Source organism: Cervus elaphus, chromosome 26, assembly GCF_910594005.1.
Source record: "Cervus elaphus chromosome 26, mCerEla1.1, whole genome shotgun sequence".
NCBI classification, from domain to species: Eukaryota; Metazoa; Chordata; class Mammalia; order Artiodactyla; family Cervidae; genus Cervus; species Cervus elaphus.
Genome location: NC_057840.1, coordinates 42,635,584 through 42,658,112, shown reverse-complemented (window position 1 = coordinate 42,658,112; position 22,529 = coordinate 42,635,584). Strand labels below are relative to the sequence as shown.

At 45.8% G+C, this 22,529-nt stretch overlaps 1 protein-coding gene and 1 long non-coding RNA gene across 2 annotated transcripts in view; one reads left to right on the top strand and one right to left on the bottom strand.

Annotated features, from left to right (window-relative positions):
* Positions 1–9,332: 9,332 nt before the first annotated feature.
* On the bottom strand, positions 9,333–21,682 carry LOC122684415. Its single transcript, XR_006338028.1, has 3 exons — positions 21,584–21,682; positions 16,738–16,857; positions 9,333–9,490 (listed from the first exon to the last, which is right to left on the bottom strand). It is a non-coding gene; the product is annotated as an uncharacterized LOC122684415 (long non-coding RNA).
* SLC22A2 (solute carrier family 22 member 2) overlaps positions 21,169–22,529 on the top strand; it is a 32,810-nt gene continuing 31,449 nt past the window's right edge. Inside the window, exon 1 of the mRNA XM_043888512.1 lies at positions 21,169–22,080. Coding sequence (XP_043744447.1) covers positions 21,685–22,080 — 396 coding nt within the window. The 5' untranslated portion in view covers positions 21,169–21,684. The remainder of the gene's footprint in view (positions 22,081–22,529) is intronic.

Genomic DNA, 22,529 nt, shown 5'->3' with positions numbered 1-22,529 from the left:
TGAGAAACCTGTATACAGGTCAAGAAGCAACAGTTAGAATTGGACATGGGACAATGGACTGGTTCAAAATTAGGAAAGGAGTACGTCAAGGCAGTACATTGTCACCCTGCTTATTTAATTCACATGCAGAGTACATCATGTGAAATGTCAGGCTGGGTGAAGCACAAGCTAGAATCAAGATTGTCTGGAGAAATATCAACAATCTCAGATATGCAGATGATACCACACTAATGGCAGAAGGTGAAGGGTAGCTAAAGAACCTCTTGATGAGGGTGAAAGAGAAGAATGAAAAAGCTGGCTTAAAGCTCAACATTCAAAACCTCAGATCATGGCATCCAGTCCCATCACTTCATGGCAAAGAGATGGGGAAAAAGTGGAAATGGTGACAGATTTCATTTTCTTGGGCTCCAGAATCACTTCAGATGTTGAATGCCCCCATGAAATTAAAAGATGCGAGGGAGGAGCCAAAATGGCGGAGGAATAGGAGGGGGAGACCACTTTCTCCCCTACAAATTCATCGAAAGAACAATTCAGTGCAGAGCAAACTTCACAAAACTTCTGATCGCTAGCTGAGGACATCAGGTGCCAAGAAAAGCAGCCCATTGTCTTCCAAAGGAGGTAGGACAAAATATAAAAGATAAAAAGAGAGACAAAAGAGCTAGGGACAGAGACCCGTCCCAGGAAGGGAGTCTTAATAGAAGAAGTTTCCAAACACCAGGAAACCCTCGCACTGGCGGGTCTGGGGGAAGTTTTCGAATCTCAGAGGCCAACCTAACTGGGAGTTAAAATAAATAAATAAAACCCACAGATTACGTGCCTAAAAGCAACTCCCAGCAGAAAAGTACCCCAGATGCCCGCATCCGCCACCAGCAAGTGGGGGCGAACGGAGAGGAGCGGGCAGCATTGCTTAGGGTAAGGACCGGGCCTGAGTGTCCTGAGGGCAATCGGAGGGAGCTTAAACTGTGGGACAGCAAAAAAGAAAGAGAAAATTAACTGGCCCGAACACACTGCCGGCCGTTTGCAGAACAAAGGGTCTGAGCAAGTCCAGAGGAGCTAGCCGGCTGCTGACCGGCCCAGCCCCGCCGGAGGCAGGAGGCAGGGGAGAGGGGAAAGGGGCAGGCTCGGCCCCAGAGGCGGCATCCCCTACCGCACTGCAAACAGGCCTCCAGTTTCTAACCAAAGACTTCCTGAGATTCTGGATGGTCGACATCCACCGGGAGGGTCGCGGCTAAACACAGGGCGCACGCACCAGACCGGCGCGGGCGGGGACTGGGGCTGCGGACGCGGAGGGGAGAAGGCGCGCGGCACCCGGGGAGAGTGCGCCCGTCAAGCTCCTGGCTGCCTGAGCTGCTGGGCCAGGGAAGGCACAAAACGCAGGGGCAACCAAGGCCGCGCTTTTGTGGAACACCTGAGGGCTGGAACCGCGCGCAGCGCAGCGCACGCTCCATATAGAGCAGCCGGGAGCCTGAGCAGCGTAGACGGGGAAAGCAGCGCCCCTCCCTCCCCGCAGCGCGATGGAACTAGCAACCTGAATAAGAGTCCACCTCCGCCTGCCTGTGTCAGGGAGGAAATGAGGCTCTGAAGAGAACGGAAAACAGAAGCCAAATAAACAAAGGGAACCGTTTCAGAAGGGACCGGTGCAACAGATTAAAATCCCTGTAGGTAACACCGACTACACCGGAAGGGGCCTATATATATAGATAGATAGATATTGAGAAGTGTAAGCTGGAATGAGGAGCTATCTGAAACTGAACCGAACCCACAGTGACCGCAACAGTGCCAGAGAAATTCCTAGATATATTTTTACCTTTTTTTTTTTAATTAGATAAAAAAAAATTTTTTTCTTTGCTTTTCTTTTTTATTTTTTCTCTTTTATTTTCTTTTAAAATTTCCTATTACTCCCCCATTACTACTTAACTTTCATTTTCATATATTTTTACGATTTTTTTTTAATTAGGAAAAAAAACTTTTTCTTGTTTATTTTTCTTTTTTTTTCTTTTCTTTTCTTTCTTTTAAAGTCCTCTATTACTCCTCTACTACTCCTTAATTTTCATTTTCATTTCACCATAACCTTGCAAAAAAAAAAAAAGACAAGCCCTATTTTTAAACCGAACTTCATATATATTTCTAAAATTTTTTGTGTTTTTGTTTTTAATATTATATTTTTAAGAGTCTAACCTCTACTCTAGATTTTTAATCTTTGTTTTTCAGTATGTGATATAAATTTTGGACATTTAAGAATCCAATATTCAGTTCCCATTTTTATTCAGGAGTGTGTTGATTACTCTCTCCCACTTCTGACTCTCCGTTTTCTACCTCAGACACCTCTATTTCCTCCCTTCCCCTTCTCTTCCCAATCCAATTCTGTGAATCTTTGTGGGTGTCTGGGCTACGGAGAACACTTTGGGAACAGACAACTGCATAGATCTGTCTCTCTCCTCTTGAGTCCCCCTTTTTCTCCTCCTGCTCATCTCTATCTCCCTCCTCCCTCTCCTCTTCTTCATGTAACTCTGTGAACCTCTCTGGGTGTCCCTCACGGGGGAGAATCTTTTCACCATTAACCTAGAAGTTTTATTATCAGTGCTGTATAGTTGGAGAAGTCTTGAGACTACTGAAAGAATAAAACTGAAATCCAGAGGCAGGAGACTTAAGCCCAAAACCTGAGAACACCAGAAAACTCCTGACTACAGGGAACATTAAATAACAAGAGACCATCCAAAAGCCTCCATACCTACACTGAAACCAACCACCACCCAAGAGCCAGTAAGTTTCAGAGCAAGACATACCACGCAAATTCTCCAGCAACGCAGGAACATAACCCTGAGCATCAACTTACAGGCTGCCCAAAGTCACACATAACACAGACCCATCTCAAAACTCATTACTGAGCACTCCATTGTACTCCAGAGAGAAGAAATCCAGTTCCATGCACTAGAACACTGACACAAACTTCCCTAACCAGGAAACCTTGACAAGCCAATCGTCCAACCCCACCCACTGGGTGAAACCTCCACAATAAAAAGGAACCACAGACCTCCAGAATACAGAAAGCCCACCCCAGACACAGCAATCTAAACAAGATGAAAAGGCAGAGAAATACCCAGCAGGTAAAGGAGCATGAAAAATGCCCACCAAGTCAAACAAAAGAGGAGGAGATAGGGAATCTACCTGAAAAAGAATTTAGAATAATGATAATAAAAATGATCCAAAGTCTTGAAAACAAAATGGAGTTACAGATAAATAGCCTGGAGACAAAGATTGAAAAGATGCAGAAATGTTTAATAAAGACCTAGAAGAAATAAAAAAGAGTCAATTAAAAATGAATAATGCAATAAATGAGATCAAAAACACTCTGGAGGGAACCAAGAGTAGAATAATGGAGACAGAAGATAGGATAAGTGAGGTAGAAGATAAAATGGTGGAAATAAATGAAGCAGAGAGGAAAAAAGAATAAAAAGAAATGAGGGTAACCTCAGGGACCTCGGGGACAATGTGAAACGCCCCAACATTCGAATCATAGGAGTCCCAGGAGAAGAAGACAAAAAGAAAGGCCATGAGAAAATACTCGAGGAGATAATAGCTGAAAACTTCCCTAAAATGGGGAAGGAAATAGCCACCCAAGTCCAAGAAACCCAGAAAGTCCCAAACAGGATAAACCCAAGGCAAAACACCCCAAGACACATATTAATCAAATTAACAAAGATCAAACACAAAGAATATTAAAAGCAGCAAGGGAGAAACAACAAATAACACACAAAGGGATTCCCATAAGGATAACAGCTGATCTATCAATAGAAACCCTCCAGGCCAGAAGGGAATGGCAGGACATACTGAAAGTAATGAAAGAGAATAACCTACAACCTAGATTACTGTACCCAGCAAGGATCTCATTCAGATATGAAGGAGAATTCAAAAGCCTTACAGACAAGCAAAAGCTGAGAGAATTCAGCACCACCAAACCAGCTCTTCAACAAATGCTAAAGGATCTTCTCTAGACAGGAAACACAGAAAGGTTATATAAACATGAACCCAAAACAACAAAGTAAATGGCAACGGGACCATACCTATCAATAATTACCTTAAATGTAAATGGGTTGAAGGCCCCAACCAAAAGACAAAGACTGGCTGAATGGATACAAAAACAAGACCCCTATATATGCTGTCTACAGGAGACCCATCTCAAAACAAGAGACACATACAGACTAAAAGTGAAGGGCTGGAAAAAAATATTTCATGCAAATGGAGACCAAAAGAAAGCAGGAGTCGCAATACTCATATCAGATAAAATAGACTTTCAAATAAAGGATGTGAAAAGAGACAAAGAAGGACACTACATAATGATCAAAGGATCAATCCAAGAAGAAGATAAAGCAATTATAAATATATATGCACCCAACATAGGAGCACCGCAATATGTAAGGCAAACACTAACGAGTATGAAAGAGGAAATTAATAGTAACACAATAATAGTGGGAGACTTTAATAGCCCACTCACAACTATGGATAGATCAACTAAACAGAAAATTAACAAGGAAACACAAACTTTAAATGACACAATGGAACAGCTAGACCTAATTGATATCTACAAATCAATCAATGTAATACACCACATTAACAAATTGAAAGATAAAAACCATATGATTATCTCAATAGATGCAGAGAAAGCCTTTGACAAAATTCAACATCCATTTATGATTAAAACTCTCCAGAAAGCAGGAATAGAAGGAACATACCTCAACATAATAAAAGCTATATATGACAAACCCACAGCAAGCATTACCCTAAATGGTGAAAAATTGAAAGCATTTCCCCTGAAATCAGGAACAAGACAAGGGTGCCCACTCTCACCACTACTATTCAACATAGTTTTGGAAGTTTTGGCCACAGCAATCAGAGCAGAAGAAGAAGTAAAAGGAATCCGGATAGGAAAAGAAGAAGTGAAACTCTCGCTGTTTGCAGATGACATGATCCTCTATATAGAAAACCCTAAAGACTCTACCAGAAAATTACTAGAGCTAATCAACAAATATAGTAAAGTTGCAGGATATAAAATAAACACACAGAAATCCCTTGCATTCCTATACACTAACAATGAGAAAACAGAAAGAGAAATTAAGGAAACAATACCATTCACCACTGCAACAAAAAGAATAAAATACTTAGGAGTATATCTACCTAACGAAACAAAAGACCTATACATAGAAAACTATAAAACACTGATGAAAGAAATCAAAGAGGACACAAACAGATGGAGAAACATACTGTGTTCATGGATTGGAATAATCAATATTGTCAAAATGGCTATACTACCCAAAGCAACCTATAGATTCAGTGCAATCCCTATTATGCTACCAACAGTATTTTTCACAGAACTAGAACAAATAATTTCTCAATTTATATGGAAATACAAAAAACCTTGAATAGCCAAAGTAATCTTGAGAAAGAAGAATTGAACTGGAGGATTCAACCTGCCTGACTTCAGACTATACTACAAAGCCACAGTCATCAAGACAGTATGGTACTGGCACAAAGACAGAAATATAGATCAATGGAACAGAATAGAAAGCCCAGAGATAAATCCACGAACCTACGGACACCTTATCTTCGACAAAGGAGGCAAGGATATACAATGGAAAAAAGACAACCTCTTTAACAAGTGGTGCTGGGAAAACTGGTCAACCACTTGTAAAAGAATGAAACTAGAACACTTTCTAACACCATACACAAAAATAAACTCAAAATGGATTAAAGATCTTATTGTAAGACCAGAAACTATAAAACTCCTAGAGGAGAACATAGGCAAAACACTCTCCGACGTAAATCACAGCAGGATCCTCTATGACCCACCTCCCAGAATATTGGAAATAAAAGCAAAACTAAACAAATGGGACCTAATTAAACTTAAAAGCTTTTGCACAACAAAGGAAACTATAAGCAAGGTGAAAAGACAGCCCTAAGATTGGGAGAAAATAATAGCAAATGAAGCAACAGACAAAGGATTAATCTCAAAAATATACAAGCAACTCCTGCAGCTCAATTCCAGAAAAATAAATGACCCAATCAAATGGGCCAAAGAACTAAACAGGCATTTCTCCAAAGAAGACATACAGATGGCTAACAAACACATGAAAAGATGCTTAACATCACTCATCATCAGAGAAATGCAAATCAAAACCACAATGAGGTACCATTACATGCCAGTCAGGATGGCTGCTATCCAAAAGTCTACAAGCAATAAATGCTGGAGAGGGTGTGGAGAAAAAGGAACCCTCTTACATTGTTGGTGGGAATGCAAACTAGTACAGCTGCTATGGAGAACAGTATGGAGATTTCTTAAAAAACTGGAAATAGAACTGCCATATGACCCAGCAATCCCACTTCTGGGCATACACACTGAGGAAACCAGATCTGAAAGAGACCAATGTTCATCTCAGCACTGTTTATAATAGCCAGGACATGGAAGCAACCTAGATGTCCATCAGCAGACGAATGGATAAGGAAACTGTAGTACATATACACCATGGAATATTACTCAGCCATTAAAAAGAATTCATTTGACTCAGTTCTAATGAGATGGATGAAACTGGAGCCCATCATACAGAGTGAAGTAAGCCAGAAAGATAAAGAACATTACAGCATACTAACACATATATATGGAATTTAGAAAGATGGTAATGATAAACCTATATGCAAAACAGAAAAAGAGACACAGATGTACAGAACAGACTTTTGGACTCTGTGGGAGAAGGCGAGGGTGGGATGTTTTGAGAAAACAGCATCGAAACATGTATATTATCTACAGTGAAACAGATCACCAGCCCAGGTTGGATGCATGAGACAAGTGCTCTGGCCTGGTGCACTGGGAAGACTCAGAGGGATTGGGTAGAGAAGGAGGTGGGAGGGGGGATCGGGATGGGGAATACATGTAAATCCATGGCTGATTCATATCAATGTATGACAAAACCCACTACAATATTGTAAAGTAATTAGCCTCCAACTAATAAAAATAAATGAAAAAAAAAGAAATTAAAAGATGCTTGCTCCTTGGAAGAAAAGCCATGACCGACCTAGACAGCATATTAAAAAGCAGAGACATCACTTTGCCAACAAAGATCTGTATCGTCAAAACTATAGGTTTTCCAGTAGTCATATACGGATGTGAGCATTGGACCATAAAGAAGGCTGAGCACTGAAGAATTGATGCTTTCGAACTGTGGTGAAGACTCTTGAGAGTCCCTTGGACAGCAAAGAGATTAAACCAGTCAATCCTAAGGGAAATCAACCCTGAATATTCATTGGAAAGATAGATCCTGAAGCTCCAATACTTTGGCCACCTGATGCAACTCATTGGAAAAGACCCTGATGCTGGGAAAGATGGAGGGCAAGAGGAGAAGGGAGCAACAGAAGATGAGATGGTTGGATGGCATCACTGACTCAATGGACATGAGATAGAGCAAACTCAGGGAGATAGTGAAGGACCGGGAAGTCTTGCATGCTGCAGTCCGTGGGGTCACAAAGAGTCAGATACAACTTAGTGACTAAGCAACAACAAAGAAATCTAAGGAAAAAAATTGCTAGAGAAAAAATGTGAAAATAAGCACCTCTTTTCTGATTAATAACAGGGAGAGTCTGGCCTTAGCTGCAGCTAAAATGGATCCCGTTCAGGCAAAAACATTGCTTTCTGTGGAATATACTTGGAGAAGATCTGCATTTGTATAATTTCATGTTCATTCATTCACGGCTTCTGCTGCCCATGTAAAACTGATAAGTAGAGCTATAGGGAAAAATAAGCTGGACCATCTCTGGGTCCTGACGAGAGCAGCTAAGAGAGGCAGCATCGGGGTGAGCGAGCAGCTTTTGAGGGAGAAGCTATCTAAGCGGCAGAGAGCTTGGTCAGGGGCTACAGAGCTGCTGATCGCCAGGTAGGTGGAGCTGGAGGGGGCTCTCTGTAAGGTGTGGAAGGAAAAGAGATGCAGGAGCAAACTCTGTGCCCATCAAGAATGAGTAAGAGATGATGAGCTTTGCTGTCCACCTGCTCCTCCCCCAGCTCCTGAGCTACTTGTTGCTATTGTTTAATCCCTAAGTCCTGTCCGACTCTTTGCGACCCCAGGTACTGTAGCCCTCCAGGCTCCTCTGTCCATAGGATTTCCCAGGCAAGATTGCTGGAGTGGGTTGCCATTTCCTTCTCCAGGGGATCTTCCTGATCCTGGGATGGAACCCAGGTCTCTTGCATTGGCAGGCGGATTCTTCACCACTGAGCCATCAAGGAAGCCCATGAGCTACTTACCCAAACTTATCACACTGTCAGAGGATGAATGGACTCCAGATCTTGAGACCCGCCTTGGTCAGTGCTCTTTTGGCTATGTTGTACTGCCACATCCAACACTGAGCTGTGTTTGAAAAGGCACCAGGAAAGAGTCCTTGCCCACCTGGACTTAATCACAGCATGACTTGAGTTCACAATGCAGAAGATGTATTAATGGTAATTCAGGGGAAAGCGATCTGTGGTCTGCAGGGCCTCCAGACGTCCTGACCCTGCAGCACTGACCTGATTTTTTTCCCACCCCCAGTTTCCAGTTTGACTGGATATTTCTAGGTTCTTCACAAAGCCAGGTTAAAATTCGTCATCTGGTACCATGACGTCATCCGGTCCCAATACGGAAACATAGCTGCCCGCCCTGACTGGCAGGGTGGTAGCGTAAGCAGGTAGGGGTGCTGAGCGCTTGGGTGGCGTCAGCAGCATTCCTGAGCCATCTCTCAGAGCTGCGGGCATTTCAACAACGAGCACGCAGTAGCACCTGCTGTGGCCGCTGGCACCGGCTGTCGGCGAGGATTTGCCCCATCAGATGGCCAGCAGTGAATTTCGTCACCGGCACACTGACATAAATTGGAGTTGGGCTTGCGTGTCACTGGCCGTTTGCTGGCTCGGGTGGTCTTTTCCAACCGCAGGCTGCTAGACTTCAAAGACAACAGCTTTGCAGTGTCAGAATCTAAGTCAGGCCTTTGTTACTAGATGCCCAGTGACCCCGAGCAACCTGTGAGTAAGGGAGCGTCTCAATAACCAGGAATCGCTGGGTCACGGTGGTACAGCCCCCAGGGAAGGGCACTCTGCGGCCTGGTTTCTCTCACCCCCCCACCATCTCTCTTACTTAAATGTCAGCATGGTGAATAAAAGGCCAACAACAGGACCGCAGAGTTTCAAAGTGTGAATTATCGGTTTTTTCTCCAGGTGTCAGAATATACTGGCCAGAAGGAAAGATCCCAGATAAAACTGGATGTTTTCATGGAGTAAGCTTTAACTTTGCATATATCACACCCAGTTATCAGACGAACAAAAGCTGTGGACAGATTTATTTACCATTTGGCAAGCATTCCGTCACCCAATAACCGGCACTGTGGAGAACAACTAAGGGCACAATCCTCTGGGCCTGGTTCGAGGCATTTATTTTTTTCACAAGTGACGGAGATGAAGAGAGAAAACTGATATTTTCTAAAAAAAAAAAAAAAAGAAAATGTGAGCTTGGAAGGAACTTTTTGGTTACTTAGAGTGAACTCAATGAGCATCATCGAAATTTCACAAAAGTCCTGGTTCTTAAGTATTATGTTGGAGACAACTCAAACAGTACAAGCTTGCCAAGCCCGATTTTGTCAATAGAAGCTACATTATGTTGAGGGTCTGAGTCCGGGCCTCTGCTGCAAATCAGACTGAACAGCTAACTAATACTAGCCTGGAGGCCCCGTATTGCAGTTTCTGGGAAAAGCACCTGAGGAGAGGTGGCAGGAGACCAGGGATGCTCTTGCAGGAATGTTAATTTCTCTAATTACCTGTGTCGGGTGACATGGTTCACTCTCTGGGCCTCCACTTCTCATCTCTGAGAGAAAGGATGTGGACCACGGGTTCCCATCCGGGACATTTAGCAACATCCGGGTCATGTGGTCAGGACTTAGCGTGGGGGTTGTGTCAGTGGCATCTAGTGAGGAGAGATCAGGGATGCTTCTAAGTAAGAAACCTGGTTTCAGCTAGATCAGACTAGATTTCCAACAAGGTAATATACAGGTCAGGGCTTGCCTGGTGGTTCAGTGGTAAAGAATCCGCCATCCGCCGTCTGCCATTACAGGAGACTCGGATTCGATCCCTGGGTCGAGAAGTCCCCTAGAGGAGGGCATGGCAACCCACTCCAGTCTTCTTGCCTGGAGAATCCCGTGGACAGAGGAGCCTGGCGGGCTACAGTCCATGGGATCACAAAGACTCGTCAGACACGACTTAGTGTCTAAACAATATACAGCTCAAGCATCCTATGGGTCTATAGATAGTTCACTTTTTTTTTTCCATTTCAGATCCTTTATTTTCAAATTGTCCCAAATTATTTATCTTCAATATAAGTAATAATTTTCATAAATTACAAACAATATGTGGATTAATAGCACTTTTTAATATTTAAAAAAAAACAATAGAATAAAGCCGCCTAAATCATCGGAAACAGCCTCCTAACAAATATTTATGATGGCAGTTGGCAGTGATTGCAAGTCTTCTGGGGTACAATCCACATCCCAGCGGTAAAATTAATCTTTTGAGAAACTGCCTTAGTAGCTGTTTGGATGATGTTTGCTGAATAAATGATTCATCAAATAATGTCTTTCGTGTTGAAAGAAAAATGAAGCTTGTGAAAGTCCTAGACTGTGGGAACTAGCGAGGCACGGACTTCCATGTGTGATTGTGATTGTTGGGCCCATGTGCAGCTTTTTAAAATAAAATAAAGCCAAAAATCTTTTTCCCAGAAAGTGCTCTTTCACATCCATCTTTTCCAATAGAGTCTTTGTTTAGAAGAACATGCATTTTCTTCACTGACTCTCACCCTCCCCTTAAAGCCAGAGTCAGATGCCCCCCACTTGTGCTTCTATAGAATCCTATGCAGCATTTAACTTCTTGTATTTTAATATAAATGCTTCGTTTGTCTGTCTGGCCCTCTGGATTCTAAGTTCCCTGAACTAAACGTCTGTGTCTTGTTCATTTCTCATCCTCAGCACTTAGCCATGAAGGTATACAGTAGGCACATCATAAATATTAGTTGGCGCTGCTCAGTATGGCAGACTTACAGGTCTCGTCTGCCATGCTCTTCACATGGGAAAATGCTGGAGAGAACCGTTGTTGGATGGAGAGCCAAGATCCAGAGCAACAGAAGGATCTCCCTAGAGGCTAGAGTCATAGAAGGAACTCGAAATCAGAGAAGTGGTTCTTAAGTTTCGACATGAGTTGCAAAGGGAGGGCCATAAACCCCTTGGCGCTTCAGTCTAACACTAAAGAAGTGCAGAAGTCATGGATTCAAGCCCTGTAGGTGATGAGCAGCTGAAACTGAGTTCCCCAAATCAAGCTAAGGGTTAGAAAACTGACTTCCAGAAACATATACACAAAAAAGAAATCCAAAAAATATTTTTATTTATTTACTTTTAACCTTTTTTAAAAATTACAGTTGCTTTACAATGTTGTGTTAATTTCAGGTTTATAGCAAAATGAATTAGTTATACATATATATATGCATATATACATATACATATATCCATTTAAAAGATATTTTTAAATGAGTAGGTTTTAGAAGTTTGAAGTACTGCAAGGAAGTATTTGAATGTGTGGTGTAAGAATACAAAATGACATTGAGGAAAAAATAAACAAACAAGGAGATTGAAAAAGCACCAAATGGAAATTTAGCTGTTAAAGTAAAACGCTGCAGACAAATTGCTGTCACTTGCTAGATGCCATTGATTATAAGATACACCCTGATACCAGAGGTTAAAATAGAGGAAAAATAAGTATATTAGAACTTATGAAAAACTTATTTGTTTGAATGAGTGAAGTAGGAAGGAGTCATCTCCCATGACTTCAGAGTTTCTAATTTGATTAAAAGAATGATGGTATCTATTATAAATACAGAATACAAGAGAAAGAATAAGACTGATAGAGGAAAGGATTCCTCCTCACATTTGTGTAACTTGTGTGGCACAAGCAAGAAGAATCTTGCAAGGAGGGGGGAGAAACCAGCTATCTAGTCTAAGACCTAGAGTCTATTCCTGAAGTCGTCCACATTTTAACACTCTTATTACTAGGCCACTTTTTCTCTGAGGGTGAACACATCTCCAGCTTTCTCAATTACTGTATGATCCTTGAATTAATCCTTGCATTGCTTGTATTTCTTACTACTGTGCACATACTAGATGCTTCAGAACAGTTTGATTTTAGGAGAATCTTCACTTGATCCCATCATTGAGATGGACATTTTCATTTCCTCAACTTTTTTTCTGTGTTGTTGGATTGTCTCATTTGGAGATATTTAACATGTTATCTGGGCTTCCCTGGTGACTCAGATGGTAAAGAATCCACCTCCAATGTAGGCAATGTGAGTTCAATCCCTGGGTTGAGAAGATCCCCTGGAGGAGGGCATAGCAACCTACTCCAGTATTCTTGCCTGAAGAATCCCTATGGACAGAGAAGCCTGGCAGGCTACAGTCCATGGGCTCACAAAGAGTCGGACATGACTGAGTGACTCAGCACAGCACAGAACATAGACAAATTAAACTGCAGGGTGAGTGACAAGTGAAAGTGAAAGTGAAGTTGCTCAGTTGTGTCCAACTCTTTGAGACCCCATGGAATGTAGCCTGCCAGGCTTCTCTGTCCATGGGATTTTCCAGGCAAGAGTACTGGAGTGGACTGCCATTTCCTTCTCCAGGGGATCTTCCCCACCCAGGGATCAAACCAGGGTCTCTCAAGTTGTAGGCAGACGCTTTTACCATCTGAGCCACCAGGGAAGTCAGCAGAGGAACCATGCATATGGGAATATAACATAAGCCCCGACACAGAGAAAGAGAGAGATGGAAAATAGACAGAAGTTGAAAGAAATGGAGGAAGGAATGAAAAACCCCAACTTCTTTATGAGAATTCCACTTGAGAGAGTCAAGAGAATGGACTAGAAATATAGTTGAAGGGAAAATAGATAATTTTCTAGAAGAATTCCTACCAGACATCTCCCCTCACATTGGCAGAACTGTTACTCTCTGATCTGCAGGTAAGCCTGATTACTGATGTCACTGTTACTACTATCTCAGAGACCCAGTCTGGGAGATTCCAGAAGAGAGTTTCCCACAAGCAAATTCTCTCTACTCTTGAGACCACACCCCCAAATGTGATATCATGTCTTATCATCTAATCACATTGCTATGTCTCCAATCATATCTGGTTTGGTTTCTTTTCAGAGAGTAGTTAAAGCTTCTTCTGACAAATCACTAGCTTATGAGATGGAACTTACAAACAGTAATGACCAGGTTGGGTATAAAGATAGAACTTCTGCAGCCATCAGTCCAGAAAGCCAAACAATAGACTTCAGCAATCACTTTGCCAACAAAGTCCATATATTCAAAGCTATGGTTTTTCCAGTAGTCATGTATGGATGTGAGAGTTGGACCATAAAGGAGGCTGAGGGCCACAGAATTCACATTTTCGAACTGTGAAGCTGAGGAAGACTCTTAAGAGTTCCTTGGACAGCAAGGAGATCAAACAAGTCAATCCTAAAGGAAATCAACCCTGAATATTCATTAGAAGGATTGACGCTGAAGCTGGAGCTCCAATACTTTGGCCACCTGATGTGAAGAGTTGACTCACTTGAAAAGACCCTGATGCTGGCAAAGACTGAAGGCAGAAGGAGAAGGGTGTAACAGAGGATGAGATGGTTGGATGGCATCATCAACTCAATGGACATGAGTTTGAGCAAACTCCAGGGGATGGTGAAGGACAGGGAAGTCTGGCATGCTGCAGTCCACGGGGTCGCAAAGAGTTGGACACGAATGAGCGACTAAAAAACAACAATTGAACCAAAATGGCCAGGACTTGATTAATAAGTGACAGCATTTCTAGTTTTTGCCCTGGCTTCCAATTTAGGATACACCATAGAAAACAAGGGGCTTCCCTTGTGGCTCAGCTGATAAAGAATCCACCTGCAATGTGGGAAACCTGGGTTTGATCCCTGGGTTGGGAAGATCCCCTGGAGAAGGGAAAGGCTACCCACTCCAGTATTCTAGCCTGGAGAACTGCATGGACCGTAGTCCATGGGGTTGCAAAGAGTCAGACATGACTGAGCGACTTTCACTTCTAGAGAAAACAAAATATGCACCCATAACCAGTCACAGGGATGCTCTGCTTCCGGTCAGCTGCCTCCAGCTTCCCCACACCCCCAGCTTCTATCAGGACACACGTGGAGCCATGCCTTTCTCCACTAAGAAGACCCCCAGCACTCCTCTGCCTACCCTGGAGTTTCTGCCAGAATGCAAGTGATGGTGGCTGACTCTGTTGCCACCGAAGCTCTGAATAGAGAGCCTTTGCTTGTCCTCACCTGGGCTTCTCAGAGGGTGCACTGGTAAAGAATCTGCCTGCCGACGCAGGAGATGTGGGTTTGATCCCTGGGTTGGCAAGATTCCCTGAAAGAGGAAATGGCAACTATCTCCAGCATTCTTGCCTGGGAAATCCCATGGACCGAGAAACCTGGCAGGCTACAGTCCGTGAGGTTGCAAAGATTTGGACAGGACTGAGTGACTGAGCAAACACACACACTTGTCCTCAACTGCATCATTTTTGTTCATTTCCACACTTGCTTATTTTAGCTTTTACACAAATGAATTTTTTCCCTCTAAAACTGAATTATTTCACCCTCCAAAATTAATATGAAGAAAATATGTAAATTTTTAAATTTAATTGTTGGTTATAGACAATTTTCTTCACACTGCATTCTTTTCTTGCTTGCCCTGGGTACATGAATTTGGCTTGTAGGTCCACCAACTTACTCCTAGTCCTATGAACCATGACCTTCCTGTTAGGAATTTAGTGTCTGTTGAAGATTGATGCCCAGATCCAAAAAAAATCATTACAAAGTAATTGATTTTTTAAGATACATGCATTTCAATCCACTTCGGTTATTATCCTTTTTGGTGCCCAAATTGTCCTGTTTTAGGCCAATATGGGAGCAGCTTCAGGGGCCTCTTTGCCCTTTCAGCATAACCAGCACTCTGTATTTTCTGACCTGGCAGGATGTCCCAGCGCCTCATCTGAATTTACTCCCCCTGATCTGGAATCAGTGGTTTTTCTCCCAAGGAGACGGCCCTCCCTTTTATCTGCTGCACCCCGGCCCTGAGCCGACGTCCCAGAAAAGTTAAGATGTCCCAGCCCTTTCTCTTTAACCAGAACTCTTTGAACCTCAGGCATGACACTTCCAGCGGCTTTGCTATGAACTGCAAGCTCTGTTTCTGACACCTTTTTTTGTTAATTGGCTTGGGATTAATTGATATTAGCATGATTTATTCCCTCTGAGCCTGGCACACACATCTGTGTAGAAATCCCTGCCTAAGAATCAGATAAAGAGGATTAAAAGGCAGCCTTGCCCTCAGTGCTCTGGATAAATAGTCTGAAGAAATAATAACTTGGTGGGGTGAGGAGGAAATTGATCACTAATCCAACCCTTAAGAAAAAAAACAAAAGCTGAGAATGGAAATGAAAATCTTAAAGATTCCTCTCTTCTCATTCTCCAGGGGCACCCAGGTGACAATTAAGGGTATCCCTTCCATCCAGACCAGATTCACACTCTCTTTGAAGAGAGCAGTCCATTCTTAGCTGACTCACTCCAGGGGTTTAGTTAAGTGCCCACGAAAGTTCGATCGTATCTGGACATTAGTAAGGCGTGTGTTTTGGCAAACAACACCGCGTGAAGACCGAGCTGCCTGATCACTCTGTGATCAGGCCTGTCTGAGCTTCAGGTTCAGTCTGACACAGAAGCCAAAGGCCAAAACTGAACTCTCTGCACTATTTACTTAACAAATAATACAGCTTTGAACACAAGTGGTGTCCATGCCAAAGACTGTCTGTGAGATTAACTGTCAGGGTGTTTTAAAAATTACTTTTCCCTACAGCTCTTTAAAGGAAGCCCAAGAAGTCAGGCAGGTGTCTTGTAGTTTAACACTCAAGGTCCAGGCTTTGTGTAGCCCCCAGAGCTGCACCCACCCCCAACCTGATCCTAGGTGTGGAAGCTGAACTAAGAGGAAAGAGAAGGTGCTGTAGGCAGGAGGGACCCCCGAAACCTCAGTCACCTCCTCGTTCTTTCCCCTCCTAAGAAAGCACCCTAATCTGATGGCCAGTCTGAGCCCACCTTCCTGGATTGAAGGGAATAAGCACAGGGCATCATTTTGTAGGGGAAAAAGACCCAATAAAGATAAACGAAACCAGAGATTTCCTCAATGCAGGAAGCCCAAAGAGAGTATCCGTCAGCCCTCCCTTGGCAGGAGGGCTGACGGCGGGGTTGCCCGCCTGCGGGGGTCAGGCCACCCCCGCTTGAACAGGCGGCACCCAGCTCTCCAGCACCCCAGGGACCCCACCCAGAGTGGTGTGCCAGGCCCTGGACTCCGCAAGTTAGGGGAAGAGAGAAACCAGAGCTGACGTTAGGGCCGTTCCTGGCAGTGAGCAGAATAGACCCCCTGCTACCAGGGATCGGGGATGTTTACTCTGGAAAAGAGAATATTCTGAGGTCAAAGAAAGCCCTCTTCCAAACAGGAAGTTCTGCGTAAGAAGGTTTTAACCTAACCTATCCGACCCCAAAGGAAAGAACAGTGTCCAAGCATGTGGAAGGTTCTGGAAGATGACTCTTGATGCTGGATGAAGAAGATCTTTCCAGCAGTTGGTAATGCCCAACCGCACAGTGGACTCACCTGTCCCTGAGGGGAGCCAGGCAGGACAAACATTTCTGAGGGAGGACAAACATTTCTGAGGAACTGACGTGTCAGACGGCACTATTCCGGTGTCCTCTCAGATCCTTCTATTCAGAGGGCCTGAAACGGAAAGTGTTAGTCACTCAGTCGTGTCCGACTCTTTGCGACCCCATAGACTGACTGTAGCCCGCCAGGCTCCTCTGTCCATGGGATTCTTTAGGCAAGAATACGGGCAGTGGGTAGCTGTTCCCCTCTCCAGGGGATCTTCCAGATCCAGGGATCAAACCCAGGTCTCCTGAATTGCAGGTGGATTCTGTATCGGCTGAGCCACCGGGGAAGCCCTCTGGGTCAGGGTTGGCCTCCTACCACCGTGGCGCAGTTCTGCAGGTGGGCAGCTGGGCAGTGAAGAGGTGCGGGGCGCGTTCAGGACGGGTGGGGACAGCGGGGAGGGGGAAGGGGGGGTGAAGCATGTCTTGTGGGTGAGGCTGATGGCAGAGGCCACGGCGCCAGGGGGTCCCGAGTGGTCCTGCTCATGAGCTCTCTGACTCAGGCATAGTCACCAGCCTACAAGTTGGGAACCAGAGACCCGGGTGCTCGAGGGCAAGGATGGGCCTGGTCTGGAAGCGTGGACTCCCCTTCCGGGTCCTGCCTGGTCTGGTGCCATCTTTACTCCAGTGACCCGCATGGAGAACACACAGCCCTCATCACCCCGAGACGACCTGCTTCCAATCTTCCTGGTCCCGGGTGGGCTCCAACATACCTAGGGGGCACCACCGGCCAGAGGCCACATCGCGCTTTTTGTCTCTATCAGGGGTCTACTGCCTACATGCTGGCTTGTCCCTGGGTAGGACTCACACTTCCAAGTGCCCACCAGTGCTCTGGTGGGGAGAGCTCAGAAGTCAGCCTGGGCGCACCTGGCCTTCCTGGGCGCTATCAGAACACCGCATCTGGGGACAGCGTTTATTTACATTAAGAAGGAACCTGATTAAAGATGGAGAAATACTTCCGACTCAACACAATGAATCATCCGATTATACGGATTAAGTGATCGTTCAGCGTGGGATCGTATTAGCCTCGTGCCCCACTCCTGGGTGTGTAGACACCCCCACAAAGGAATTGGTGGGTGCCCAAGAGACTCAGGTGGTAAGAGGGGAGTTACCCCATCGCCCTGTTCCCTCCCTCATGTGTGTCTCCTGCCCAGGGCCCGTGTGGCTTTGCTGTAGGGTCTGTCACCCAGAGGACGGGTTTTACGGTGGCCATGCTGTGGGCTTTGCCCCTGTTCCAGTCCTTCAATGGAAAAGTGTCAAATGACCAAGCTGTAAGTGACCTGAGGCCTTGCCTTCTCCTTATCTGGTCACTTACTGTAAGTAATTCACAGCGAGTTTCAACATCTTTTCTCTGTGGCAAATGGCATTCTTCTGGCCTCTCACCTGGTGTCCTCTGGCTCATGGCGTGAAGATCTGGTCTCTTGAAGTGGACTGTGTCAAACAGTCAAATCCTGGGTGCAGGGGTTTGTAAGAGGCGATCACGACCACCTCTGGGTCTCTGGGAGTGGAGTCGAGTTTTAGGACCTTGGTCACTTTTGAATTAACCCATTCTCATGTCACTGGGCTTCCCTGCTGGCTCAGCTGGTAAAGAATCCACCTGCAATGCGGGATCCCTGGGCTGGGAAGATCCCCTGGAGAAGGGAAAGGCTACCCAGTCCAGTATTCTGGCCTGGAGAATTCCATGGACTGTATAGTCCATGGGGTCACAAAGAGTCGGATACGACTGAGTGACTTTCACTTCACTTCACTTTATGTCACTTCCAGCCAATGACAAAAGGCAAAGGAGATGCGGGGACATCCTTGCCTTGGGTCTGACTCATCCTTAATTGACTGGTTGACACTTAGGAAGTCTATAAACCACTCTGACCCTCGTGTCTTCTTCTGTAAATCAGGGACACTCATATCCACCCTGTGGAAACGATCTCCTTATTACAGGAAAGACTCGGCTCCCTAGAGGCTGCCTGGAGCACAGCACATGCTCAGCACACCCGAGTGTCCTTCTTTCCTCCCTTCCTCCCCATCACGCTCTCTGCCATCTGCCGGTCCTCCTCTGGTCTCCGCCATCGGCAGCTGGGGTGAGAGACGAGGCTGGACGTGGGGGAGTAAGACCAAAGCCCCAGCTGGCCCTGCTGGACTCCTGGGAGGAAACACAGGCCTCTCCAGTGTCCCTGAGTCACTCTCGGCAAAGCACAAACCTCGATTGTAGGCTGGAGGGGTCCCCTCGGGGAAGTGGAGGGGACTTCTGGTAGTTCTGGAGGCGAGAACCAGGCTAATAGGTAGAGAACATGTGGACAGGCATAGTGAAGATGGATCTGCCCATCAATAGCGAGTGTCGGGCAGTGAAGGTGGCAGCCTCCAAGGTCCCTTGGCTGTGCATTGAGGATCCTTTCGAGAGATCCACAAGTTTAACAGTGGTGAGACGAGGTGACCGCTGGTCCCTGCTAGTTGTTCTCAGCCAGGGAACCACATCCAGGGTGCTCAGCACCTTTGTTCAGAGGACAAGGTCACACGGCAGAACTGCAGACAGCAACTCTTAAAGCAGTGCTTCATCTTGCGGAGTTCTGGGATTATTTAAGAGACAATGTGATTTGGGGCTAGCAGAAGACTGATCATATATATATATAACACTGAAAAGAAAAGAGAAAGGAGATGTCCACTGTGGTCATGATAAAGCTCCAACTTACTCCCAGGAATCTAGAGAGAGCAGGCCTGTGTTGGGGCTTTGCATGGTACTGGGTTGGGACCACTGGTATTTCTGGCTTGTTGCTTCTCCAGCACTTGGTCTGGGCCCATGTCACTCTCTGGGCCCAGACGTGCCCACCGGGTCTGCCTTCTCTCCAGTGTACATCGTCTCCTGGTGACTGTTTCATATAAATTGTCCAGGGGTTTTTGTTGTGCTCAGTGGGAAGGAAAAGGCCATCCACTGCATTTTCGTGGAAATGGAAGTTCAAGCCATGTTTTTCTTGCTCAATATCACCTTATCTTTTTGCTGGTTGGCATTCTTTTTCTGCCCTTTATGTTATTCGTGGTTTTTTCATCTTTATTTGAAAAATCTCTTCGCCTCTGGAGATCTCCTGAGCAAAGAACTGGATCCCGTCTCCAGATTCAGGCAACTGGCTGTGGCCTCGTCTCCCTGGAAATCCTTCCTGTCATCTATTATCCAAGATGGATGCAGGACAAGCCATGCATCTCGCAGGGCTAGTGCTTTCAGGTCATGACCATTTATTCCCTTGGAAGCTGAGACCCCTGCTCACCACTGTCCGCTCTTGGCCTTGGCCAGTTTGGGTACAGCCAGCAATTCAACTCAAGTCTCATTTCTTCTGTTCTCTTTTCTCCTTTGAATGGGCTTCCCTGGTGGCTCAGTGGTAAAGAATCCACCTGCCAATGCAGGAGACATGGGTTCCATCCCTGGGTCAGGAAAATCCCCTGGAGGGGGAAATGGCAACCCACTCCAGTACCCTTGCCTGGAAAAGTCCATGGACAGAGGAGGCCAGCAGGCCACAGTCCACGGGGTCACAAAAGAGCCAGACAAGACTGAGCGACCGAGCACATCAAATAGTCAATGGGTAGAAATGCATGGATGAGCTTCGTGCTACAACTTTGTGCCAGAAATACTCCACCGGTTCTTGGTTCTATAGAGTCTGAATCCTCTCACTCAAACAGGGGTCAGTGATGGCAGGAGCCCCACCCCTAGCCTGTCACCATCAAGCAGAGCCCCTCCAGGCGCCCAACAGGACCCAGAGGAGGTAGACAGGGATCCCACAAGGCACCTGGGTTCTTGCTTCGTTTAAAAAAAAAAAAAAGATGTTTGCAGCTGCTTTGGGGAGAAGGAAATCTATGAGTCACTACTTTTAGACCCATGCTGTTCTAGCCACAGGAAGACAGACCCTAATAGAAAAAGAAGGGGAAAGCAAACTAGATTAGATTTCTGATGTTCTAATAGGCAGATATATCAAGAAGCGACCTTCCAAAAGTGGCAGTTGCCCACCTCTGTGAGGATCCTTCCACCCTCACTCGGGAAAGGTGTTTGCCTGCTTCCCTTGCCCTTGGATGCAGCCAATGCCATCCTAAAGAGTACCCCCCAACACACACACACCAATCACAGGCAGAAATAACAAATAAGACAAAAAGACAGCAGAACAAGACCACCCCTCCCTGCGGCTCCACTTGACCTACATGTGGAGAGGACATATTATTCTTTCCTCACAATCAGGGCAAGCAGTTGCAGGGTTCAAAGGCAAGAATGCCAAATTGTTCTTCTTGAAAGAGCAGAACGGGGAAATCCGGGAAAATAACACAGGCAGCCCCAGCAGGTGCCAAGTCACGGGCTGCGGTTGGTAGCGGGAGTCCAGCGATCGAGTTCGCGAACCCCCCAAATCCAGACAAGAACTCTGGCTGGAGACTATGATTCACACCGCACCCAGAGCACCCAGCGAGCACGGCCAAAATCCAGTTCGTTTCCCTGCAACACCTTAGGGAAAAGGTCGGCTGTGTGGGTGAGATATGAATCTATTAATTTCCTGGACGCTCGGTTTACTAAGAGAAAGATTAACAGGGCTGTGATACGTGAAAGCTCTCGGATTTCTCCCCGCGGGGGACATAGGAAGGCTCGTTTGTGGGGCCGGGTGAGGGAGCGACCCACACGCATGGGAGGGATGCGATGGTAAACACAGCATCTCGCCCTGGGACTCTTCAGGGGAACAGCAGGGCTCAGGGGCCAGGGAAGCGCCTGGCTGGGAGTTGGTCCCACCAGCAGAGGTCTGGACCAGAGGCTGGTCCCCTTTCTAAAGTACACTCACCCTTTGACTTTTGGTCGGGGTTTTGCTGAGCTGGCTGCAGCCTCTTTCCACAACGACGGAGCAGCGCAGGAAAAAAACATCGGGATCTCTCTGCCGGAATCATGCCGACGGTGGACGACATCCTAGAGCACATCGGGGAATTCAACTTTTTCCAGAAACAAACGTTTTTCCTCCTCTGTCTGATCTCGGTCGCCTTCACCCCCATCTACGTGGGCATCGTCTTCCTGGGCTTCACCCCGGACCACCGCTGCCGGAGCCCCGGGGTGGCGGAGCTGAGCCGGCGATGCGGCTGGAGCCTGGCGGAGGAACTCAACTACACGGTGCCGGGCCCGGGGCCCGAGGGTCAGTGCCTCCGCTACGCGGTGGACTGGAACCAGAGCGCCCTCGGCTGCCTGGACCCGCTGACCGGCCTGGCCGCCAACGGCAGCCCCCTGCCCCTGGGCCCCTGCGATCAGGGCTGGGTGTACGACACGCCCGGCTCCTCCATCGTGACCGAGGTAGGTGACTGTGGGACTTAGAAGAGATGGAGAAAACAAACACTGCCGCTTTCCTTAAGGAAGAAACCGGGAACGTCCAGACGTGGAGTCAAAGGACCTCATAAAATCCTCCTTTCCAACCAAAACATACAGCCTCTTACTTGTCTAGAGTGTGAGTTAGTTTAAACTTCATATTATGACCGTAATGATTCTAGTGTATGCGAGTCTCAGTATAAGAAATAAGCAAAAACATATCAGAATTCCTGGAAATAATGCCAGGAAAGGGGAAATTTCCAAGCCTCAAGCTGAATTTCTGGAACCTGTACCCTCCATCTGCTGTCATACAAACAGACAGACATCTGACAGCTCACAGAATTCACCTGATTGGTGCCTTACTGTGATACAATGTACTTTTCTCTCAATGGTTGACTTTCTTCTCTTTAGTTTGCTCAAAGTATATATGTCAAACC